General features: G+C 43.2%; 1 protein-coding gene across 1 annotated transcript in view; it reads right to left on the bottom strand.

Annotated features, from left to right (window-relative positions):
• Positions 1-21,974, bottom strand: part of LOC126260572 (endothelin-converting enzyme-like 1) — a 398,875-nt gene that overhangs the window by 83,884 nt on the left and 293,017 nt on the right. Inside the window, exon 9 of the mRNA XM_049957907.1 lies at positions 18,044-18,168. Coding sequence (XP_049813864.1) covers positions 18,044-18,168 — 125 coding nt within the window. The remainder of the gene's footprint in view (positions 1-18,043; positions 18,169-21,974) is intronic.

Here is a 21,974-nt window from a genome sequence, read left to right as displayed (position 1 = left end):
CACTCACTCACACAAAAAAATATAGTCAAATAATAATTTTGACCGATTTTTGCATTACGTAATGCAAAGTGACTAAAGTTTTAATAAGAAAATTCTAATTAATTGATTTTTATGCACTGATAACTTTGTAATGGCTTCAAATGATAATGAAAATCGATCTGTTATTGTTCCTAACTTGGTTTTAAAAAAGAAGCGTAGGTTTAAGGACTTTTAGGTAATTCTCTTTATCTCCGGAACTATAATAAACAAAAATCTGAAATTTTGACATCATTCCCTTAATAACAAAAGGCTGTGTACCAAATTTGAACAAAATCAGATAATAACTAATATGGATTATTTAGACTCGTAGAGGGTATGAATCTTCGTATCGACTGAATGTTACGCTATGCAGTTCTCACGGCAGGCAGCGTCAGCTGTGCTGTGAGAAGAGCTAAAAATTAAGAAAAATAAAAAATTAAAAAAATTAAAAAAAAGCCATTCTGCAGCCACCATACTAGACGGCTGAGTGCCTTACTGCAACGAATGTTATCTCGTAATAACTTGCTGCGTTACAAGCGGCCTTAAGAGGAATGACCGCATTCAGCAAACAGTAGGTAAAGCAGATGCCAGATTGAGTTTCACAGAATCTCAAGGAAATGTAACTCACTCACGAAGGAAGTGGCTAATAACACGCCTGTTCGTCCAATTCTGGAGTACTGTTCATCAAAATAGGATCCTTACTAGGTAGGACTCATAAAAGAGATGGAGAACGTCCAACGAAGAGCGGCGCGTTTAGTCACGGGATCGTTTAGACAGCGCGAGAGCGTTACAGAGATGCTCAACAAACTTCAGTAGTAACCGTTAGAATAGAGGCGTTGTGCATCACGGAAAGGTCAACTATTGAAATTTCGAGAGAACATTTCCCTGGAAAATGTGGACGACATATTACTTCCTGTAACATACATCTCGCGAAATGACCACAACGAAAAAATTCGAGACGCTTACCAATAATCATTCTTACCACTTTCCATTCGCGTGTGGAACAGAGAAGGAGGCACCAGTTAGTGGTACCGGAAGTACACTCCACCACAAGCCGTTAGGTGGCTCGCAGAGTACAACGTAGATGTAGATGTACCTAACCAAGCCGAAGTACCAAGCCAAGCCGAGCAGAGATGTAGGTTTTAAAGGAGAAGGCAACTGTGGAAGAACTTCCACGATCTAATATAAGTTGTAAATTAAATAAATAATGTACGTACGGTTAGTTGTATTTGTTTCTCTGAAAGTAAATCAACTGTGTTCGTTTGAAAAAGTACATATTGTAATGTGCAAGTTTCTAGTTTCGAGAACAAATCCAGGACACTACTACAATTTGTGCCTCGTAACTGTAATCTCGTATTAGGGTTCGTTTGCGGTAAGATGCGAAACAGCATGAAAAATACTTCAGGGTTATATATAAGTAACTCTGCGCTTTCGGATGAAGACTGCAGAAAAGTTGCACGACACACAGAAACCAACAGATATCAGTGGACAGAGGATCTGTCAAAGTTTTTAAATCACTTTACTGGTTCTCAGTATGGGCGCACTTTGTGACACCGGAAATGTCAGTAAATGTACTATCCATTAAAATCACTCACATGAATTGCCCGGAATGGCGTAACAAGAGCCCGCTTTGGAGATCTCTTCACTAAACTATCTATCTGCAGGCGGAAACTCATTCGAAGTGACAATACTGAGCAGGTGTTCCGACATGCCTGCCTCTAGTGGAACTACGCAAGGTCGCTTATTTCCAATCGAAACTCGGAGAGTTGCTCTGTTCACTGATACGTGTCATTTTGCTGTATGTCCTCTAGTTTTTGCGCAGTCACCTTTTGAAACTGTGGACGTACTAATGCATAACCCTGCGTTAATGTAAACTACTGCACATGGAGTCACATTAATAGGGAAAACTATGACGGGTATTAATCAGAGTTAAAGCGTTCTCGGAGCCGAGGTACTGCAGGGAGCCTCAGAATGGAGGGTGCAATTCTGTGAGTGCATTTCTTGTGCTCCGCAATCTCTGATATGGCTAGCTACTATGTATGGCTCCGCAACGACATGACATCACTCTGTGGTGCTGTATTTGTTCACAACGCCTTCCACTCTGACTAGTCACCAAGTGAACAACGACACGGCAACAACAAAAACTTGTCATGTTCTTCTAAATTCGTTTGTGTCCACTAGCAAGCAGATTATAGCCCAGAAAAACTGCCTCTCTTTTCTAATTCAAGACAAGCTCGTATTTTAGCTAAATCGCGCCAGTATTTTCTATAGTCTCATAGCATAAGGAAAGTAGGGACAAAAGAGAAAAATCTTGTCAAGTCCTTCAAAGGACGGACACTTCCCTATCCCAGCGTATCTATAGTACAATATCCGTTCTTTTCATGATTTGAAAAATTTACTTTTAATTATTTTAACTTTGTGGCCGATTGTTCTTCATGTCTCCACAGCCTCCAGTTTAACTATGGGAGGGAAGTTATTTACGCAATCTGTCTGAGAATTGAGTAAACTCTGTTCTGGGTGACATCACATACTGACGGAAATAGAAAAGGTTACACTTAAAGCACAAGCCCGATATTTATCAAACTATCTGAAGAATCATGCTTCTTCTTCTTCTTCGTCTTTTGCTACTGCCTTTGTCCCACATCGTTCGCAGGGTCGCCAGGGTTAAGTACGGATTTGGCATGGTCAATTTTAAAGGGTGGCCGGATGCCCTTCCTGCCGCCAACCCATGCCCCTTGGGACGGAGTTAGTGTACCCCAGCTGTCTGCGGCTAGTGTAAACCGTGGAATAGTGCGAACGTGTTTCAAATGTCTGTGAGACGTGTATGAACCGTGCACAGCTCGTGTTCACGCCATTTATTGTTTGTCATCTTCTATTACGGTACTGCCGTCTCGTTTCTTATTCCATTTACTGGCGTCACAAATTTCCTGCCTTACTTACCCGTGAGCGTCAGCAGCAGGGCGTATCGATAAGTGCACTGTCGTACCATCTCTGGAGCGACCGATAGTATTTCCGGGTCGTCGTGTGTCTGGTACTCAGCTGGGACGTAGCAGCAGTCGGGGACGGAGCGCTAGGGAGGCGCGGACAACCAGTACTCGCCGACCACTCGCGACACAGGATGAACTGTCCGACGGACGGAGATAGCAGCGGGATCGACCATTGGTCGGTCGTTCAGTTGGTCGCCTCTTTGGGCGACGTGTGTTTGGTCTTTTGACCGTTTCTGGGCCTCGTCACTGGGTCATCTTGCTGGACGTGCCTCGGTTCCTTCTTGTGCGGAGATGCCGTGGCCAATGGGCAAGAGTTACCTCTGCATGATTGGGTCCGAGCCAGTGTGTCCGGACCGGCGTGTCTCCCGGTTCCGGACGGACAGCGGGTGGAGTCGGGTTGGAGCTGCAGTGAGCTCCGGATAGTCAAGACTCGCCCGACCGTTGCTGACACACATGGTTCGAGTGTCAATGACCTTCGTTGGTTTTTGGTCGGTCGTCTGGTCAGACGACGTGTGTTTTGTCACCGACCGCCTTTCGGTTTTGTGTGTGTGTCCGCCTGTGATTTGTTCTAGTTGTTCATCAGTGATTCGTTTAACGAGTGTTCGAGTTTCTTGTTGCTGTGCACCCTGTGTCAGTTCTACTGAGCGAAGCTTTAAATGCTGTAATGCTGTTCTGCGTACTGCAGGAGCCAGTTGGTCGGTTCCGACAGAGCAGCGAATGATTGTTTTATCATGTTGATGCTGTCCGCCACGGCGTGTAGTTCCACAGCCGTTGCGATGTTCGTGTATGTCAGTAGTTATTGTGCCTTGGCTTATTAACACAATATTTGAAGACGAGTGTTACTCGTCTCTTCGCCTCGCTGGCATTTTGGTTGAAGTGTCGTTGGTCTGGTGACTGAAATCAGGTAGTTGGTTGGTTCGCCGGCTGTCTATCGGTTGGGTTGCCTTTCGATTAAGAGATTGTTGGTCAGGCTGCCTGTCTCGCCTAAACGGGCGTTAGTGTTACAATTCCAGTCCGACCCTTGGAACTTCTGAGCGCCGTTCCGTGTCTGTTACATAGTAACTTCCCTGTTTGAGTTTTAGTTATTTGGCTGATGTGCGGCCTTCAGCCGACTTTTATATATCCTGAATTAATGTTCTCGTCTTGCCCTTTAGGCATACGGTTGTGATGTTTTGTACGGCGCCTTCAGCCGAAATTGGCTCCAGTTGTTTTAAGATTAGTTCTTCTGCCGTTGGATTGAAACCCTTCTTATAGCTTAATATGCGACCTCCAGCCGAGTTCCATTAAAATTAAAGTGCTAAGGCCTTCATCCTGTTTAGATTGAAGATTTAGAAAATATTTTTGGGTGACACCTCCAGAAGAAGCTTCTATAAGAATTTCTTAGTTAGGCCTTGCGTCTTGGATTTTGAGTGTGGCCTTCAGCCAATCTAAAGTTAATCAAAGGAAATCCATTACAACTTTGAGTGTTTTCCATTTTTGTGTAATATTGTGTGTGGACAAATAAAGTTTGTATGTTGAGTGCAACTGTCAGCAACCTCATTTTGGCTTGTTTCCACAACCTAACACGCTCTGGCCTGCTAGCCCAGGCATTTCAGTGTAACTGAGACGGGACGGGGGCCAGCCCAGTATTCACTTAGTGGGATGTGGAAAACCGTCTAAAAACTACAGCCTGGCTGCCTGGAACAGCGGCCCTCGTAGTTAATCCGCAGGGCGCATTCGATCTGGGGCCGGCGCGCCTACCCGAGTCCAGGAAGCAACTCATTAGCACTCTCGGCTAACCTGGTGGGTATCTGAAGAATCATACAACGAGTTTTAAAGCACTTACATGGATCTCGAGAGACGGTGCTTTCTGGATCTTATGATGTCCTCTACAGACGGATTCGTGTCGATCTGGTTACCACAGACAGAAGGGAGACTCATCACTAACATGATAGAATGTTGTCCTGTGCCCCAATTGACTCTGGCTCAGCACCTTGCAAGAGTCTGTTGTCTCTGGCATGATGTTCGCGCAGGACGAAAGCTCAACTCAGCTTCCAGTAGTCTGTTTCCGACGGTTCTTTCGGGGCGCTGGATGTAACATCTGCCCGTATTTCAGCAATTATTATCCATCTGTTCGTCAGAGCCAGTCCAGCAGTCTTAGGATGGCGCTGGAAGGATCCGTCCTATTTTTCTTGCCATACTATTGTCGTTAAATACATCTCGTCATCACTCGTTCTGCAGTCATTACACGACAGCCAACAGTCAGTGTAAACTGTCACAGTGACATCCATCTTACCGATGATTCGATGTTTCGTGAAGTCAGAAAGATTAAGCTGATTTGCACTTGACATCTTCTGGGCATGCTGCGTTACGATTTCAACGTACTAGTTCTAGAAACTTTACATACACCCAACAGCCATTAAGTACATTATTTTTCTATAGCAAAGTTTTTTTTAGGGCTTCGCGCTTCAATCGGTAAAAACGGATCCCTTATAAGATCACTTTGTCTGTCTGTCTGTCTGTCTGTCTGTCTGACAGACTGTTAAGACGCCTGTTTCTCAGAAACGGGTAGAGACATCAATTTGAAATTTACGTTAGGTATTAAGATTTACTGTCGTTTACCGGTGTAAAAAACGTAAACACTTGTCAGGTGAGCCGTGGCGGCTTTATTTTTGGCGGGCACGGAACTCCTTTACCGCCACTAACTACTTGGGTTGCCGTAATCGATCCGATCATTTGTTGGGAGCTCGGATCTTTGGTCGAGACGTGTGTTGTTGGTTTGGCAGGCCCTGGTAACGACAGTTAGCTGGAGGGCACGTGGCTGGCAAGTTGTTGGTTTTGGGGATCTTCTGCTCTCCGATACGTGAATCGAGAAGCCTCTCAGGTGGCTTAAGGGTTGACAACGGCGAGTTGCGGAAAACCAGCGGACGTCGCGTGCAACCTGTTCGGCAAGTTCCCGGCCTTCTCTGCAAGCTTAAATTTTACGGCACCTCGAAGACGGCCTGCGCCGATTGGAGGCAATAACACCCCGGCTTGAAATACTGCAAGTCGCGGCTCCTTCACATCTAAGTGGAGTTAAGAGTGTTTACTTTTTTTGGTTTTTGGATATTTGATATTGCAAGACTACGTCTGTGTTAACGTGGAATTGGACCTTGATACCTTAACGCGCCTCCAAGTGATTGTGTGAATAATCATCGGTCAGTGTAAATAATCGCAACTTGTTGTTACAGGCCCTATTCCGTGAAAGAGGTATTCTCTGTTATAAACTGACTTGACGAAATTACATTCTAAACATAATCTGTGTCGGAAGCAAGACACCCTTCGTAGATGACTGTGCCTTAATCATTGCATCAGCAGGCACTGATATTTCGTCTTGTAATTTAAAAGTAATTTTAACAAGACTATTAGTGGTGGTAAGTTCCTATGGGACCAAACTGCTGAGGTCATCGGTCGCTAGGCTTACTCACGAGTTAATCTAACTTAAACTTACGCTAAGGACAATACACATACCCGTGCCCGATGGAGGACTCTAAACTCCAACGAGGGAGTCACGCGAACCGTGGCAAGGCGCGTCAGAATTCGTGGCTACCCCTCGCGGTTTGTTTTCGTACTTCAAGTAGAATATAGAGGTGTGCATAAAAGTGTGTTGTGAGAAATGCATAGTGCTGCAGAACATCTAAAAAGTAGACGAAAATTATCAGTATCTAACACAGAAAAACAACGATGTGCTAGCAGACGGCATTTCCCGATGTAAGCGAGAAAGCAGCCGAAAAATCACTACCACTGATGATGCTTTGCCTCAATAAAGCGAAACGCGTCTGGTGAAAAAATCACCCATTTTTGTAATTTTTGTAGTTGCAACCACGAACGAAAAGTACCCTCATCAATTATAAAGCAACTACGGACACTATGGCCGCACAGACGAAGAGCCTATGATGTATATGAGAATAACCTCTAAGTGTTGCTAACTAAGTAATTAATTAACAATACATAGTAAGGTCGTTAAATTATGAGATTGGGCACATAACGGCGGTGTGGTGCAGTAGAGCTCATAGATCGCAGCGACTTGTTGTACCTGGTTTGTAAGTTTCTCGTTCCAGCAAGAGACGGTTGAGTGCGAGCACTGCAGTCACAACTGCGGTCGTCGTAGTGACGGTCATTTCACAGCTCGCGTCAGAACTAGAGTATGTCGCAACGGACAAACATAAAGTTCTGTCAGAAATTAGGTAAATCACTGCCGAAACGTTTCAAATGATGCAGCAAGGTTAGGGTGACGGCACCCTGGGTGGCAGGGTTGTGTCTAGGCGGCTCCGACGTTTTTCGTAAAGGGCAGTTTGGAGGATGATGTGCGTACTAGTCGGCCGCAAACGCTTCGAGCTGAAAGCAAGACTGAAGAGGTTGCAATGCTGAGCGCGCCAACCGCTCCCAAACGACAGACGATCTCGTAGTAGCAGTAGAGTCAGCCGTGGTAGGTGCTACAACATTCTGACTAATGACCTCAGCATGCCGCATGTTTCTCAACACGATGTGCCAATATTCTGACGCAAGAACCTAGCGACTATTGCGTGACGGTTAGTGAGGATCTGATCAGCAGTGTCGACATTTCTGAACCAGATCATAATTGGAGGCAAACCACGGTGGTTGCTGTACGATCCGCAACTGAAGCGACAATCCCCCACCTGCAAAACGCCAATATTGTCGTGGTAGAACAGAAACGCAACAAGTACATATACCAGGTGCTGATTGAACTGTTTTTTGATAAAAATGGAATTGTTCATATGGAATTCATCCCAGACGGTGAAATGGTAAACAAAAACCGCTAAAAGGACATTCTTGTCCATGTACCCGGTTCACTTCGTCACGAGCGTCCTGAGCTTTGGTGTGGGAATAGTTGGTTGTTGCTACACGACGACGCCCCTGCCTGTCGCTCTCTCCTCCTCCAAGAAGAACCAGCAAGACGACAGGTCACCGTTTTGCCACACCCTTGTAATCACCTGATCACGCATAATGTGATTTCTGTTTCTTGCTCTGTATCTATGTATCTATGTGAGTTGCCCCACTCCTAAGTGGACGTTGACTTCATGACTGCCACAAGAGGAGCAAACATGTTTCGGTGGTGCATCCAGAACTTATACAGATGTTGTCAGATGTGCTTTTCGGCCAGCTGCGACTGTTTGGGGAGGGCTGTAACCTGTTTAAACGTAAGGCTTTGTCGTATGGCCTTCAGACAAAAAGCTAATTAAAAAAAAAAAAAGATGAAGAAAAAATGTGCGCTTCTTTACGTGGCATCTTGTGAGACATTCGGGTTCTTATGGGTGCCTACTCTCAAGGCGTCAGTCTCAAAACAAAATCACTGCAGTAGTACGTCAGCAGAAATGTAGTTGTGAATTTTAAAGTGAATTACAAAAAGATTCCCCTTGTCCCACGATGGATTTTCGATACATGAGAAGTTACCATCTGTCACAGAGAAGCAAGTCGTCGTACAGGAAACGGCGCATAAGTCGTTATCGTTAGTAGTGGTTCTGCACGCAACCAGGTGGACTGAGGAACTCCAACGCACACCATTATCGCCCAGATTGATAACACTTTCGTTACTAAAAAACAGAAGACGTTCAATTCTCATTGATTATGAAAAAGCAGGCATGTTCAGGATACCGAAGGACTTAAACTCCTGCAGATATATTTAAAGATGTGCCTGAATACGGCAGTTAAGACTTACAATGTGTACGTGTACAATATAGTACTGCACAGTTAGGCGAGATTACAGAATATGCACAGCAACAGATAAAAGGAGACGATTTAAGCACTTTAGTAGATTGTAAGTGTGCTACCCACTTTTAGCGTGTTTTTATGTCGCTTTTAACCCTTAGAAGCGCGGATCCGCTTGCATGAGTGGGAGGCAGCCGCGCCAATTTTGCGATACTTATCCTGAAATTATGACCTGAAAAGCTCGTGCGCGCCACGATAGCCACGACATTCAGTAATTCAGACTGGAGTGAAATAATAATAGCGCTACTGATTATGTGTAAGGAACAGCCCAACAAAATTCACAGCGTATATCTTGTGCCCCCCCCCCCCCCCCCACACACACACACACACTGGAAAGCGCTCCTGGGATTTTAACGCTGATTCTTATTTGACTGTTTTCGGAAAATTCATGTAATAAAATGGAAAACCTACAGCCGTCCTTACAATGTTACTTATTATATGATTACCAGTTTCGGTGCTTCAGTACACTACCTTCAAGCCTTAATTGACGCTGAAGGGATTAACTCCAATCGTAAACGCGTTTCCATTAGTGACCAACATTCATGATCTGGTTTTCACGGACTACCTGTAATAACTATGTTTTATCACCAACCATTGGTAGTTGTTGGTTGGCGACACAACGTCGTTGTTACAGGGAGTCTGCGAAAACCAGTTCACAGATGTTGGCCACTGATCGGATCACGTTTACGATTGTAGTTAACCCCGTCAACGTAAGTTAAGGCCTCAAGATGGTGGCCTAAGGCGTCGAAACTGGTAGCCATATAATAAATAACATCGTAAGGACAGCTGTACGGGTTCCATTATATAACATATGTGGACGGCCGAAGTCCCTCAAACCTCTAATCAGAAGGATGGACATACGAGTACAAAAATCTCTCGTCTTACGTGACTCCAGAAATGAAATCAAAACACTAGGCTTCCACAGATTATTCGCCTGTCTTCGCTACTTTTTATTTTCCTGTGTTCCCACTTCAACGTCACAGCAGATTTAAATTATGCATGTAAATGGTAAAACAAAATTGCGACAGATCTACTTCGCCATAGAACTATACTTCTCGTCTTTAGAATCCACACATCAAACCTTCTATCACATGTCTTGTTAAATCTTGGTACATTTATGATCCTACGTCTGAAAAATTCTTCATGCACTTAAAATCGCCGTCCTGTTAACAGTATTTTTACGCTGCAAATAAATACATGACTCCTGAAAAACATTGCCGGCACGCACGGATTTTGAAACCTGCTGCAAGTAAATGTCTAAATTTGATCGGATGCCGGTGTGTTGTTACCATAAGATGAAAAATCGGCGTAGATTTTGCTCCAAGAGACATATCTCTCAATAGCAAATTTTGTATCACGACTGCGTATATGAACAGTTTATAACAGAGTTTCCGTGTGTTCAAAACGGAGATAAGATATACAACACTTATGCTACAAGGACGTCGTTCGTGTGATGGCAGGCTTCAGCGCGATCCCTCCTCGAAGCAGGCACACGTTCACAGCTCCCAGGCGTCTTCACAGTTCGTTTACAAACGTCCACTATGGGTTCAAGGAGATCATCATCACTATCAACAAAGCTGAAGTACACAAATTACTGCGGGTGCTAGTCGAGAGACCTGGGAGGTCGTGGTACTGGCGAGAAAAGAAATATACGTTTCAAATGGCTCTGAGCACTATGGGACTTAACTGCTATGGTCATCAGTTCCCTAGAACTTAGAACTACTTAAACCTAACTAAACCTAAGGACAACACACACACCCAGTCATCACGAGGCAGAGAAAATCCCTGACCCCGTCGGGAATCGAACCCGGGACCCCGTGCTCGGGAAGCGAGAACGCTACCGCGAGACCACGAGCTGCGGACGAAATATACGTTTGTTGTGGACATACACTACTGGCCATTAAAATTGCTACACCAAGAAGAAATGCAGATGATAAACGGGTATTCATTGGACAAATATATTATACTAGAACTGACATGTGATTACATTTTCACGCAATTTGGGTGCATAGATCCTGAGAAATCAGTACCCAGAACAACCACCTCTGGCCGTAATAACGGTCTTGATACGCCTGGCCATTGAGTCAAACAGAGCTTGGATGGCATATACAGGTACAGCTGCCCATGCAGCTTCAACACGATACCACAGTTCATCAAGAGTAGTGACTAGCGTATTGTGACGAGCCAGTTGCTCGGCTACCATTGACCAGACGTTTTCAGTTGGTGAGAGATCTGGAGAATGTGCTGGCCAGGGCAGCAGTCGAACATTTTCTGTGCCCAGAAAGGCCCGTACAAGACCTACAACACGCGGTCGGGCATTATCCTGCTGAAATGTAGGGTTTCGCAAGGATCGAATGAGAAGGGTAGAGCCACGGGTCGTAACACATCTGAAATGGAACGTCCACCGTTAAAAGTGCCGTCAATGCGAACAAGAGGTGACCGAGACGTGTAAGCAATGGCACCCCATACCATCACGCCGGGTGATACGCCAGTATGGCGATGACGAATACACGCTTCCAATGTGTGTTCACCGCGATGTCGCCAAACACCGATGCGACCATCATGATGCTGTAAACAGAACCTGGATTCATCCGAAAAAATGACGTTTTGCCATTCGTGCACCCAGGTTCGTCATTGAGTACACCATCGCAAGCGCTCCTGCCTGTGATGCTGCGTCAAGGGTAACCGCAGCCATGGTCTCCGAACTGATAGTCCATGCTGCTGCAAACGTCGTCGAACTGTTCGTGCAGATGGTTGTTGTCTTGCAAACGTCCCCATCTGTTGACTCAGGGATCGAGACGTGGCCGCACGATCCGTTACAGTAATGCGAATAAGATGCCTGTCATTTCGACTGCTAGTGATACGAGGCCGTTGGGATCCAGCACGGCGTTCCGTATTACCCTCCTGAACCCACAGATTCCATATTCTCCTAACAGTCATTGGATCTCGACCAACGCGAGCAGTAATGTCGCAATAAGATAAACCGCAATCGCGATAGGCTACAATCCGACCTTTCTAAGGAGGAAACGTGATGGTACGCATTTCTCCTCCTTACACGAGGCATCACAACAACGTTTCACCAGGAAACGCCGGACAACTGCTGTTTGTGTATGAGAAATCGGTTGGAAACTTTCCTCATGTCAGCACGTTGAAGGTGTTGCCACCGGCGCCAACCACGTCTGAATGCTCTGAAAAGCTAATCATTTGCATATCACAGCATCTTCTTCCTGTCGCTTAAATTTCGCGTCTGTAGCACGTCATCTTCGTGGTGTAGCAATTTTAATGGCCAGTAGTGTATTATTTACCCCTTCTTAGATACTGTTAGTGAAGATAAAATCAAACGATGTCAATTTGTCTCTATGTACTTTACGCTACATTTGCAGTGATACGAAATAAACGCAGGCTTAACCATTAATAGTATTGTAACACTGGCGTAACTGCGCTTGTGCATACGTCGTCTCGGAGAAATTATTGCTTTCCGGACCTATGTGTATTAGGATTATTCACTTTTATCACCCTTTTCGTTTGTACTTATAACAGTCAAACGTCCTGTACAATTTTACAATTTACTTTTGTAGTCAATTTACTAAGGTGCGACGATGGATCTGTCGAGCCGAAACCAGTCTTGAATTTTGAAATATATGAAAGCTAGACGGACAAACCATTAATTCAAAAATCATTGATCGCGGATTTTCTCCCAAAAGAATGTCAGTTTTACAACATCTCTCAATATACTTTAAAAATCTCTCAGAATGCAAATCTAGGCTTCTCTTATGGAAAGGAAAACACTCCCGTTTTATTTCTAACGTATCTGCAGACAGTGTCTTCTTTTAAGTCATACAGTAACATCTCAACGAAATGTATTCACATGGTGACGTAATTTGTTAAGAATATGTTCACACTGTGGAATATTTTGTGAAAGTTGTTGAATAAAAAATATTTCTTACAAATTCTCTAAAGGAAAGCGAAAATCATAGGTACCTACCGGCTCTAGGATATCTCTATCTGGTACCGTGACACACAACCGCTTGTTTCACCAGCTTATGTCTAACAGTAGCATCTTTGGCGATCGATGATGAACCTCAGTGAGGCTTATCGCTGATGCAGTAATTACCAGTATTGAGAAAACAGGCTTTCTACCCCAAAGTACGGTTATCCAAGATGGCGGCGATGACGTCATCCAAGATGGCGGATTTTGGCGGAGAGTTTGAATTTTGGCGGGAAAGTGACACCTCCCCCTCCCCCAGACAAATGGCGGGAAATTCAAATTTCAACATGATAATGCATCACTCTAGGAAAATGGTGGGGAAAAAGGGACATGTCTTTATGATGTAATCAATTTCAAGCATGTGTGTTCGCCACGAGCTCTATACTCCATTCACCGGAACAAGAGACGTACAGTAAACACGGCAAGGCGCGTGACCACAGCGCTGTCGTCGAGGGGTGTACAAGGCAGGGGCGTCAGAAATTAAAAGATGAAAGTCGTGTTTTTTTTTATAATTTGGCACCTAAACATGATAAAGTGATCCGAGAACTACCTTCAGACACCTTTTTTTACATTACATTAAAATTTATTGTCACTGAAAAAGATAAACATTTAAGCTTTCAGGAAAAGTTGTTTTACTCTATATTTATCATGCCGTATCTCCTAAACTGTGTGTCGCACAGCAAAATAATTTTATAATTGCCTTTAGGACTATATGTTGATGACGTCTGCAAATTTTCTGCCCAATAGAGTCAGTAATAGTGAAGTAATAAATTAAAATCTCACGTCTGATGCAGAACTGTTACCAAATCATCATCCGAAATATAGTAAGCGACAAACTATTCCCCTTTAAATGTTTTTGTGGGGGTGTAAGCGAGAAAAGTTTCAGAAAGGTTTGAATTTAATTTTGTAGTTTGTTCGAATGCGATGGGTGCCACCGTTTGTCCTTTATGAGCGATGCATTGTGCGGTTCGCAGGCGCGGTGCTCAGTCAGTGTGGCCGTCTCAGTTGCAGGTGTGAGCTCGTTAGTGGGTGTTGTACTGCGACGATTTCAGGATATCTTAAGTTCATATCTAAAGACGCTTGAAAGACTATTTGTTGATTATTAGAGTAGGTATATGTGCTTGTAGTCACGCTGAGCATTCACTGTTTTTGTGCGCATCCAATAGCATCGCATGGTTTCCTATTTTATATATTCACTTATTTCATTAGCATCACATGCGGCTGTCCTCATTATGTCATCCCGGATTCAGCGAGCGAGGTCGACGTGTCAGTTCTACCAAAGAAGCGAGCAAAGAAGATATCATTATGTTCTTCTGAGAAGCACATGGTGCTTAATGTGTATAAAACGGAACTGTTAGATCCCGAGAAGTCGATGAGTGACATTGTTTCGAAAAGAGCTGCAGCTACAGGTGTTGGGCGTTCTTCAGTGTATCGTATGATAAGTGAGTACAAGGCCACACTCTCTTTGAAGTCTCCCAAGAAAGGAACATTACGACAAAAACTTTCTGAAAGTGTTGATGACTTCGACAGAAATGCGATACGAAGGAAAGTACACGATTTTTTTTCTCGTAACGAATTGCCAACAATTGACAAAGTGCTTACAGTCGTGAACGAAGATGCAGATCTGGGCAATTTTCGGAGAAGTACATTTTATAAGCTATTGAGAGAAATGAATTTCAAATATGTCCGGCGTGAGCGCGATAGCATGCTAATAGACATGGATGACATTTTATGGAGGCAAAGTTATCTTCGAACCATTAAACGGTTGAGAGATGAAGGCAGACGCATTTACTATTTGGACGAGACGTGGGTGAACGCAGGACATACCCGAAGTTATGTCTGGGTAGATGACACTATAAATTCCTCAAAACAAGCGTTTCTTTCCGAATTATCCACCGGAAGCAAGGGCCCATCAGGTAAAGGGAATCGTCTGATTATCGCACACATTGGCAGCAAAGCAGGGTTCGTTGAAGAATGTTTGTGGACTTTCGAATCCAAGAAAAGTGGAGATTATCATGAGGAGATGTGCGCCGAAACCTTCGAGAAGTGGTTTCAAGATGTTCTTCCTGGGCTTCAGGAAAATGCAGTTATTGTTCTTGATAACGCGCCGTACCATTCTCGGAGAAAAGAAAAAGTTCCCAATGCGAATTCCAATAAGTACGAAATATCAGAGTGGCTAAAATTTAAAAACATCGATTTCGAAGACGGTATGTTGAAGAAAGAACTTTTAGATATGGTTAAAAATCACAGAACAGCGCACAACGAATACGCAATAGATGAAATGGCGAAGAATGCAGGGAAAACTGTTCTCAGAATTCCTCCGTACCACTGTGAATTAAACGCCATCGAGTTAGTGTGGGCCAGAATCAAAGGCTATGTTGCAGCGGAAAACAAAACATACAAAATGCCGGAAGTTAAAGTACTGCTAGAAGAAGCAGTAAGAACAGTGAGTGCAGAGGATTGGAACAAGTGCGTCCTCCATGTCGTAGGAAAAGTGGAAACTCAAATGTGGAAATTAGACTGCATTAGAGAGGAGAGAGTGGAGCGGTTTGTTATAAACATCAATGAAAACTGTTCAAGTTCGACAGAGTGAACTTCGTTTCGTCCTTCATCATTATTATTACTGGTACTGTTATTAAAATTAACAATTAATTGTGTTTGAATGGAGCGTTTTGTTAGCAACCTGAATGAAAATAAATCTGCTTCGACAGACTGAACTCAGATTAACAATATTGTTAAATTTATTTCGTACATTGCTGCCCAGGTTTCCCACGGTCTGCTGTGACAGCTCGGCAGCCAGCCGAACGCCGCCAGCTGCAAAGCGTGCGCCAAGGATTTTCCTCACCCCTACGTATCACGTGAACACCGAATGCTTTCTCTGGAAACGAGCGTAGTCGCACACGTGACACTGTTTATGTTTCGTCCCAGCTCTCGGTGAATAGACATTAGAGCCTAACTGACTTAGTTCATATCGTCACCACCAGAGAGCGCCTCTGTGACACATGAGCATGTGCAGGTTACTATATGTATCCTGGCTACATCGCTCTGCATTGCCGAAATCTGCTGAACAGAATTCTTGTACTTATTCCACCTACACGCCTCCATTATCATACTCTTCCATATGTGATGTAGTGAGCTGTGGCTACAGTCCTCCCTCGAATGTCTACATATAATGCAGCTATTGAAAGCTGCACATTCATCTCGAACACATGACGATGGTTTGACAATGGCACCTCAGCAAAGACTGAATGTGCACCGTCAATTCCGGTCATCTGAGTGGCGAAAAAAAATGTCGCCATCTTGGATAATGGTACTCGCATCATCAGCTGATGTCAAGGCAGCGCCCTCTGTGTACCAAGCCACATGGTGGATACAATGGGTGCAGCCATCTTGACGTCACAGTCGCCATCTTGGATGACATCACGGTGGCGACCTCTGATGGCATGGATATGAACTAAGTCAGTTGAGGTCCACACTCAGTGGCGGACACACATGCTTGAAACTGGTTAAATAATAAGAACAAGTCCATATTTTCCCGCCATTTTCCTAGGTGTGACGCATTATCATGTTGGAATTTGAACTTTCCGCCATTTCTTGGGGGTGGGGGTGGGGGGCTAGGTTAGTGGAGGTAGCAGAATTGACCTTCTTCCCCCAAAATACGCCATCTTGGATGACGTCACGGTGGTGCACTCAGGTGGTGACGATATGAACTAAGTCAGTTGGAAAAGTGCTGAACAAGAAAACTCCCAATTCCTCTTTCTATCTGCATGATGTATTGGTTCAAATGGCTCTGAGTACTATGCGACTTAACTTCTGAGGTCATCAGTCGCCTAGAACTTAGAACTGATTAAACCTAACTAACCTAAGGACATCACACACATCCATGCCCGAGGCAGGATTCGAACCTGCGACCGCAGCGGTCGCTCGGTTCCAGACTGTAGCGCCTAAAACCGCACGGCCATTCCGGCCGGCGCATGATGTGTAGTCACTATTTGATGAATAGCCGCGGCGATATATATAGAAGAAACTGGATTTTTTAATAAAACGTTCTCGGTTTTCCAGCCGCGTCAATTCGAATAAAATCCTCGAGCTTTCGATGGTGGAGATGGCCATCTAAAGCTCGAGGATTTTATTCGAATTGACGCAGCTTGAAAACCGAGAACGTTTTGACATGTATGTCATCGCAAAAGACTCCGAGGACACACAACTGGATTTCTGGGCTACACTGCAGGAAATGACTGCCTTAACCCACACTTGTTACCAGTTTTTCTCATCCTGAAGCATCAGATTAAAAATTATTCCCTGTATGATCAATGGCAAAATGTAAAATAGTACGTTCAAGGATATTAGTAACGTACACTGACGTGACAAGAGTCATGGCATATCTTCTAATGTGATGTCAGATCTCCTTTTGCCCGGCGTAGTGCAGCAGCTCTACGTGGCATGGGCTCAGCAGGTCGTAGGAAGTCCCCTGCAGAAATACTGAGCTATGCTGCCTCTGTAATCGACCATAATGGTAAAAGTTTTTCCGATGCAGGCTTTTTTGCACGAACTGACCTCTCGATCATGTCCCATAAATCTTTCATGAAATTCAAGTCGGGAGATTTGGGTGGCCAAATCATTCTCTCGAGTTGTCCAGAATCGCGAAAACTGTGGTCTGGAGACATGGCGTATGCTTCCACGTTCAACGTCTGTTGATTCCCGTCGTGAAGTCATATCCATGTAGGAAACCTTTTCACATGGATCCCCTGAGTACAAATGACAGCTCCGAAAATGCAGTGCGCTATTATACCTTGTATCCGCGATAATACCGCCGTCTGTATATGTGCCTATCTCAGGAAATGATAATTAAATCAAGACCTTAAGCTGCCGACAGACATTGACCTACATCAACGGGCACCGTTCAAAATGTGTGCCCCGATCGGTACTCGAACCCGGGATCTCCTGCTTACATGGCAGACGCTCTATCCATCTGAGCCACCGAGGGCACAAAGGATAGGGCGACAGTAGGGATTTATCCATTGCACGCTCCCCGTGAGACCCACATTCCCAACTTAATGTCCACGCACTACATTCGTAGTTCCCCTGCCAATTACACTCATTACTCATGGCAGACAGTCTTACCGAGTCCCGTAAGAGTTCGGGCAATGCGTGTGCATCCGCACAGAAGGAGGTCTATGGCCGGTTAACCTTAACTATATGGCATATCTATCGCAGGACTTTTGTCACCTCAGTGTAGTTAATAGAATATTGGATTTTTGGTGATGGATACCGCTGATTAAAAGAGCAGCTCCTTACTTACCTCTTGGAGAATCGAATCAAGATGCTGTGCAGACGGGACAGGTAGTCCGGAGCCGCCACGTAGAACAGCTCAGAGTCCGAGAAGTTGGCAGAGAACACCGCCTCTAGCAGCAACCTCCAGTCCAGCTGCAACACGCGCCGGTGCCGGCGTCAAACACTGCTTCCGAGCATACAACATAAGTTCATTGGCAGATGTAGTTTGCAGTACCACTTGTTTCAGTGGAAATTTCCCTTGAGCAAATTTAAATCATGACCTCAAACCTGACAACATACCCATTAATGAGTATAAAATTTTCTGCCAAAACCGACACGCAGTTTTAAGATTGTGTACGTACTTGCAAATTGAACAGTACTCTGGAATGCATTAAGACTGAACATTTCTTACGGCTATTGTATGCTTTTTAATAGAGCGCATTGAGAGAGAGGAAGCGTTGAGATTTCCTGTAGCATAATTTGAATTCTTGTTGTTTGGCCAATGAGTGATGCACTCTAGCGTCTGCTGGAAGGTCAGTCAAGACTTTGGTAGTTATTGTAAGCGATGGCGATCAGAGTCGCTGCTGATACAAACCTATTGATCTACTGTGATGTTAGCAACCACCAATGTCTGCCATCTCACGCGTACTTCGTAAAAGTCAGATGATGCCAGCACACTGCCTCTCTATCAGTGTTCTGTTTGCCTCAAAGTAATCTGTATTCAGCTGCAAATTCCACACTTCATTGTTGCTAATAATAATAATAATAATAATAATAATAATAATAATAATCTCTTGTCCTGACTGACTGACTCATTGAGTCACCGACTCATGATCGCCCAGCCCAAACCGCTAAGGATTTGAAATTTGCAGAGGGTATCTATCTTATACCGTAAGCGCCTTTGAAAAGGGGATTTTTCGAAATTACACTCGAAGGGGTGAAATAGGGGATGAAAGATTTTTTAAAAACTAGTCGCTCTTCAGCCAGTTTTGAAGCTAGTCTTACAAAATTTGGTATTTGGTTTCTGGGGCAGAAAAAAGGAATAGGTCTTCCATCATTTTTGGATTTTAACTCGTATGGGAGTGAAAGTTTTTAAATGTAAATCATTATGAAAGAATTACTAAAGAATTTTTAAAGCTAAATCTATGAATACTGATATTTGACTTACAGGTTATAAATAAACATATGTCTTTCTGTGTTTTTGTAAATTCAACGCCTAAAGAGGTGCAAAAAAGGACAAAACGTTTTATGAAAATATTTCATTGTGAAAAGCTAAATCTACGAAATTTTCAGTTTAATTCTTCGTTGGAAATCAAAAATAGGTATTTCACTGTTTTTCGAAATTCAACCCTTATGCGCATGAAATAGGGGATGATACGTTTTATAGCAATATTTCATTACACAAGCATTTTTGAAGCTAAATCTATGACAATATGTATTTGGCTTCCCTGTTAGAAACAAAAAGATAAGTATTTCACTGCTTTTTCTTTCTTTTTTTTTTAATTAAGCCTCTAAGGGGGTGGAGCATAGCCACACTGATTCATTGTCTCACGTTTCCTAGCTCGCTAAGGATATAAATTTGAAATTTGGAGATGGTGGGATATTATACTGTAAGCATCGTTTAAGAAGGGATTGTTAGAAATACAACTCCTAAGGGGCTGAAATAGGGGATGAAAGGCTTTTTGAAAGTATGTCGCTCTTAAGGCCATTTCGAAGCCAGAACTATAAAGATTGGTATTTTGTTCCTCTGCCAAAAATAAAAAAAGATACGTGTTTCAGCATTTTTATAAATTCAGCCTTTAAGGGTGAAAAACTGTAGGTGAAAGTTTGTTTGAAAATAAAACATTATTAAGGAATTATTAAAACACTTTTGAAGCTACATGGCATTTGACTTATATATTAGAACTAAAGAGATACGTGTTTTAGAGTTTTTGGAAATTCAGCACCCAAGGGAATTAAATAGGGGATAAAAAGATTTATGAAAGGATTCATTATGAAAAGATTTTCAAACCTAAATATATGAAAATTTGTATTTAGCTTCTCTGTAAGAAATTAAAAAAATATATATTTCACTGTTTTCGGAAATTCAACTCCTAAGGAGGTGCAACGCTGGATGAAAATTTGTAAGTAAATATTTTGTTATATTTAAAAAATTTAAAAGCTATGTAAACTAGTGTTTCATTTTTTGGTTAGATACAAAGAAATCTGTGACTAGAAATGACACTTTCTATGGAAATGTTACAACTAGAACGCAAAAGGCATGATTAACAAAAACCGTGGACTCAAGTTACAAGAATCGCTTTTTGGTCATAAGTACATTCGGAAAAGACCATGCTTCTGTGGCATTAATTAACGTGAAAAGTTTAGAAGGTGTTTAAGTTTGTGAACAATATAAAAATTAGATTAAAGAAAATAAAAAAAAAAATCTGAGCAGACCATACAATCTAGCCGATCAATGCAGCGGGTGCTAAGCTAGTATATACTACTGTAATTATTATTGTTGTTGTTGTTGGTGTTGATATCAACACACTGAAGTGTGGCATTTACACGGAATCTATCTATTAAAGCAGCTATACTCGTATAATGCGCTTTCACCTTCATTTACAGGAATATTGAGCATGTATAGACAATTATGTTTATTGATTTACAGCTGCGTGTATCGTATTACATGAGCTATGTAACCGCTCCGAGGGTCTCAAACTGTTTTTCGCTTCGGGACTGGAGTTCCGTGTCTGCAACCCTCCTACCAGTAAAGTTTCCGGACTTTGGCCACCGCGAAACTTCAGCTCTACCGCAAGGCAACAGACGTTGTCCTGCCACCCTCGCGGCTAGCCTCCTGCTTTGAGAAACTATCGTGCGTAGCACTCAGACACCACTATTAGACAACTCAGCAACGACGAAAACGTTTTAGGATATTCCGAAGTGACCGATGGATGCTACATTTGTAATCTTTACCAGAGGGACTCGAAACCCGTGGCGTACACCAGCCGGTGAGTGGTGGTGACAGATGGTAAAACAGAAAAACGGAGCCCGCATCATCTGGGAAAAGTATGAGATGGCATCCAATACTATTCGTTAAGTCACTAATGTGTAACATGAATATTAGCGATATCATTTCAGTTTCCAGATATCTATAGGTAATTTTCCGTTCGACGGAAATAGCTGCGTTCTGCTTATCGACCAAATTTTAATCCACTCGCAAAACATTCCCACACGAGTGTGACGTCGGTGAGAAAATCAATTTTTTCAAGTCTAGGAACGCCTTTCGAATTTGTTACCACTACTAATGGTAGACCGGATATCGTTTGCCAACAGTAGTGTAAGTCGTCTTTTAGAAAATGCATGTTGGCTTCTACGGATGCTGTCATTTTCTGCAATTGCAATGTGTATTATTTTCCAGTAGGTTGTATGTAGCAGATGACCATAATCTCCTTATATAGGTGGAGATTTAAAGAACCTTGCGCGCATGGTACAATACGGAGGAAATCTTACGTTTTACTTCAAACAGCAGTGTATCGCCAGTTCAGACAAGGTGTATCGTTTGCAGAATAAAAGAAACTTTAACGTTACATTAGTAAATTGTATTCGAACTTTTCCACGTATTGTGGATCCAGTTCATTGCCGCTGGACTGACACTGGTCGTCAGTATCTTCTCGCTGGAAATTATTTTATATGGATGTCTTGTTTCTCTCTGGCGCACATTAAGCATCTGTTGATGTCACACTGTCACAACAGACAATGAACTCGTTTCCACATATGTACTGAGCTATGGATCATGAACGAAAATTGCGACCGCTGTTTGATGCAAAGCAGCATCCTCGAATTCACATCAACGAATGTATCTGTCGACTAAATCTCATGTCACTGTTGTTAAACGCTGCAAACACATTTTTAGACACAGCTCTAGTAAGTCGTGTCCACATAGTTTTAATTTGTATGTGATGTTCGGAAATTTTCTC

Source organism: Schistocerca nitens, chromosome 5 (assembly GCF_023898315.1).
Source record: "Schistocerca nitens isolate TAMUIC-IGC-003100 chromosome 5, iqSchNite1.1, whole genome shotgun sequence".
NCBI lineage: Eukaryota > Metazoa > Arthropoda > Insecta > Orthoptera > Acrididae > Schistocerca > Schistocerca nitens.
This window is presented reverse-complemented; position numbering and strand designations above follow the sequence as displayed.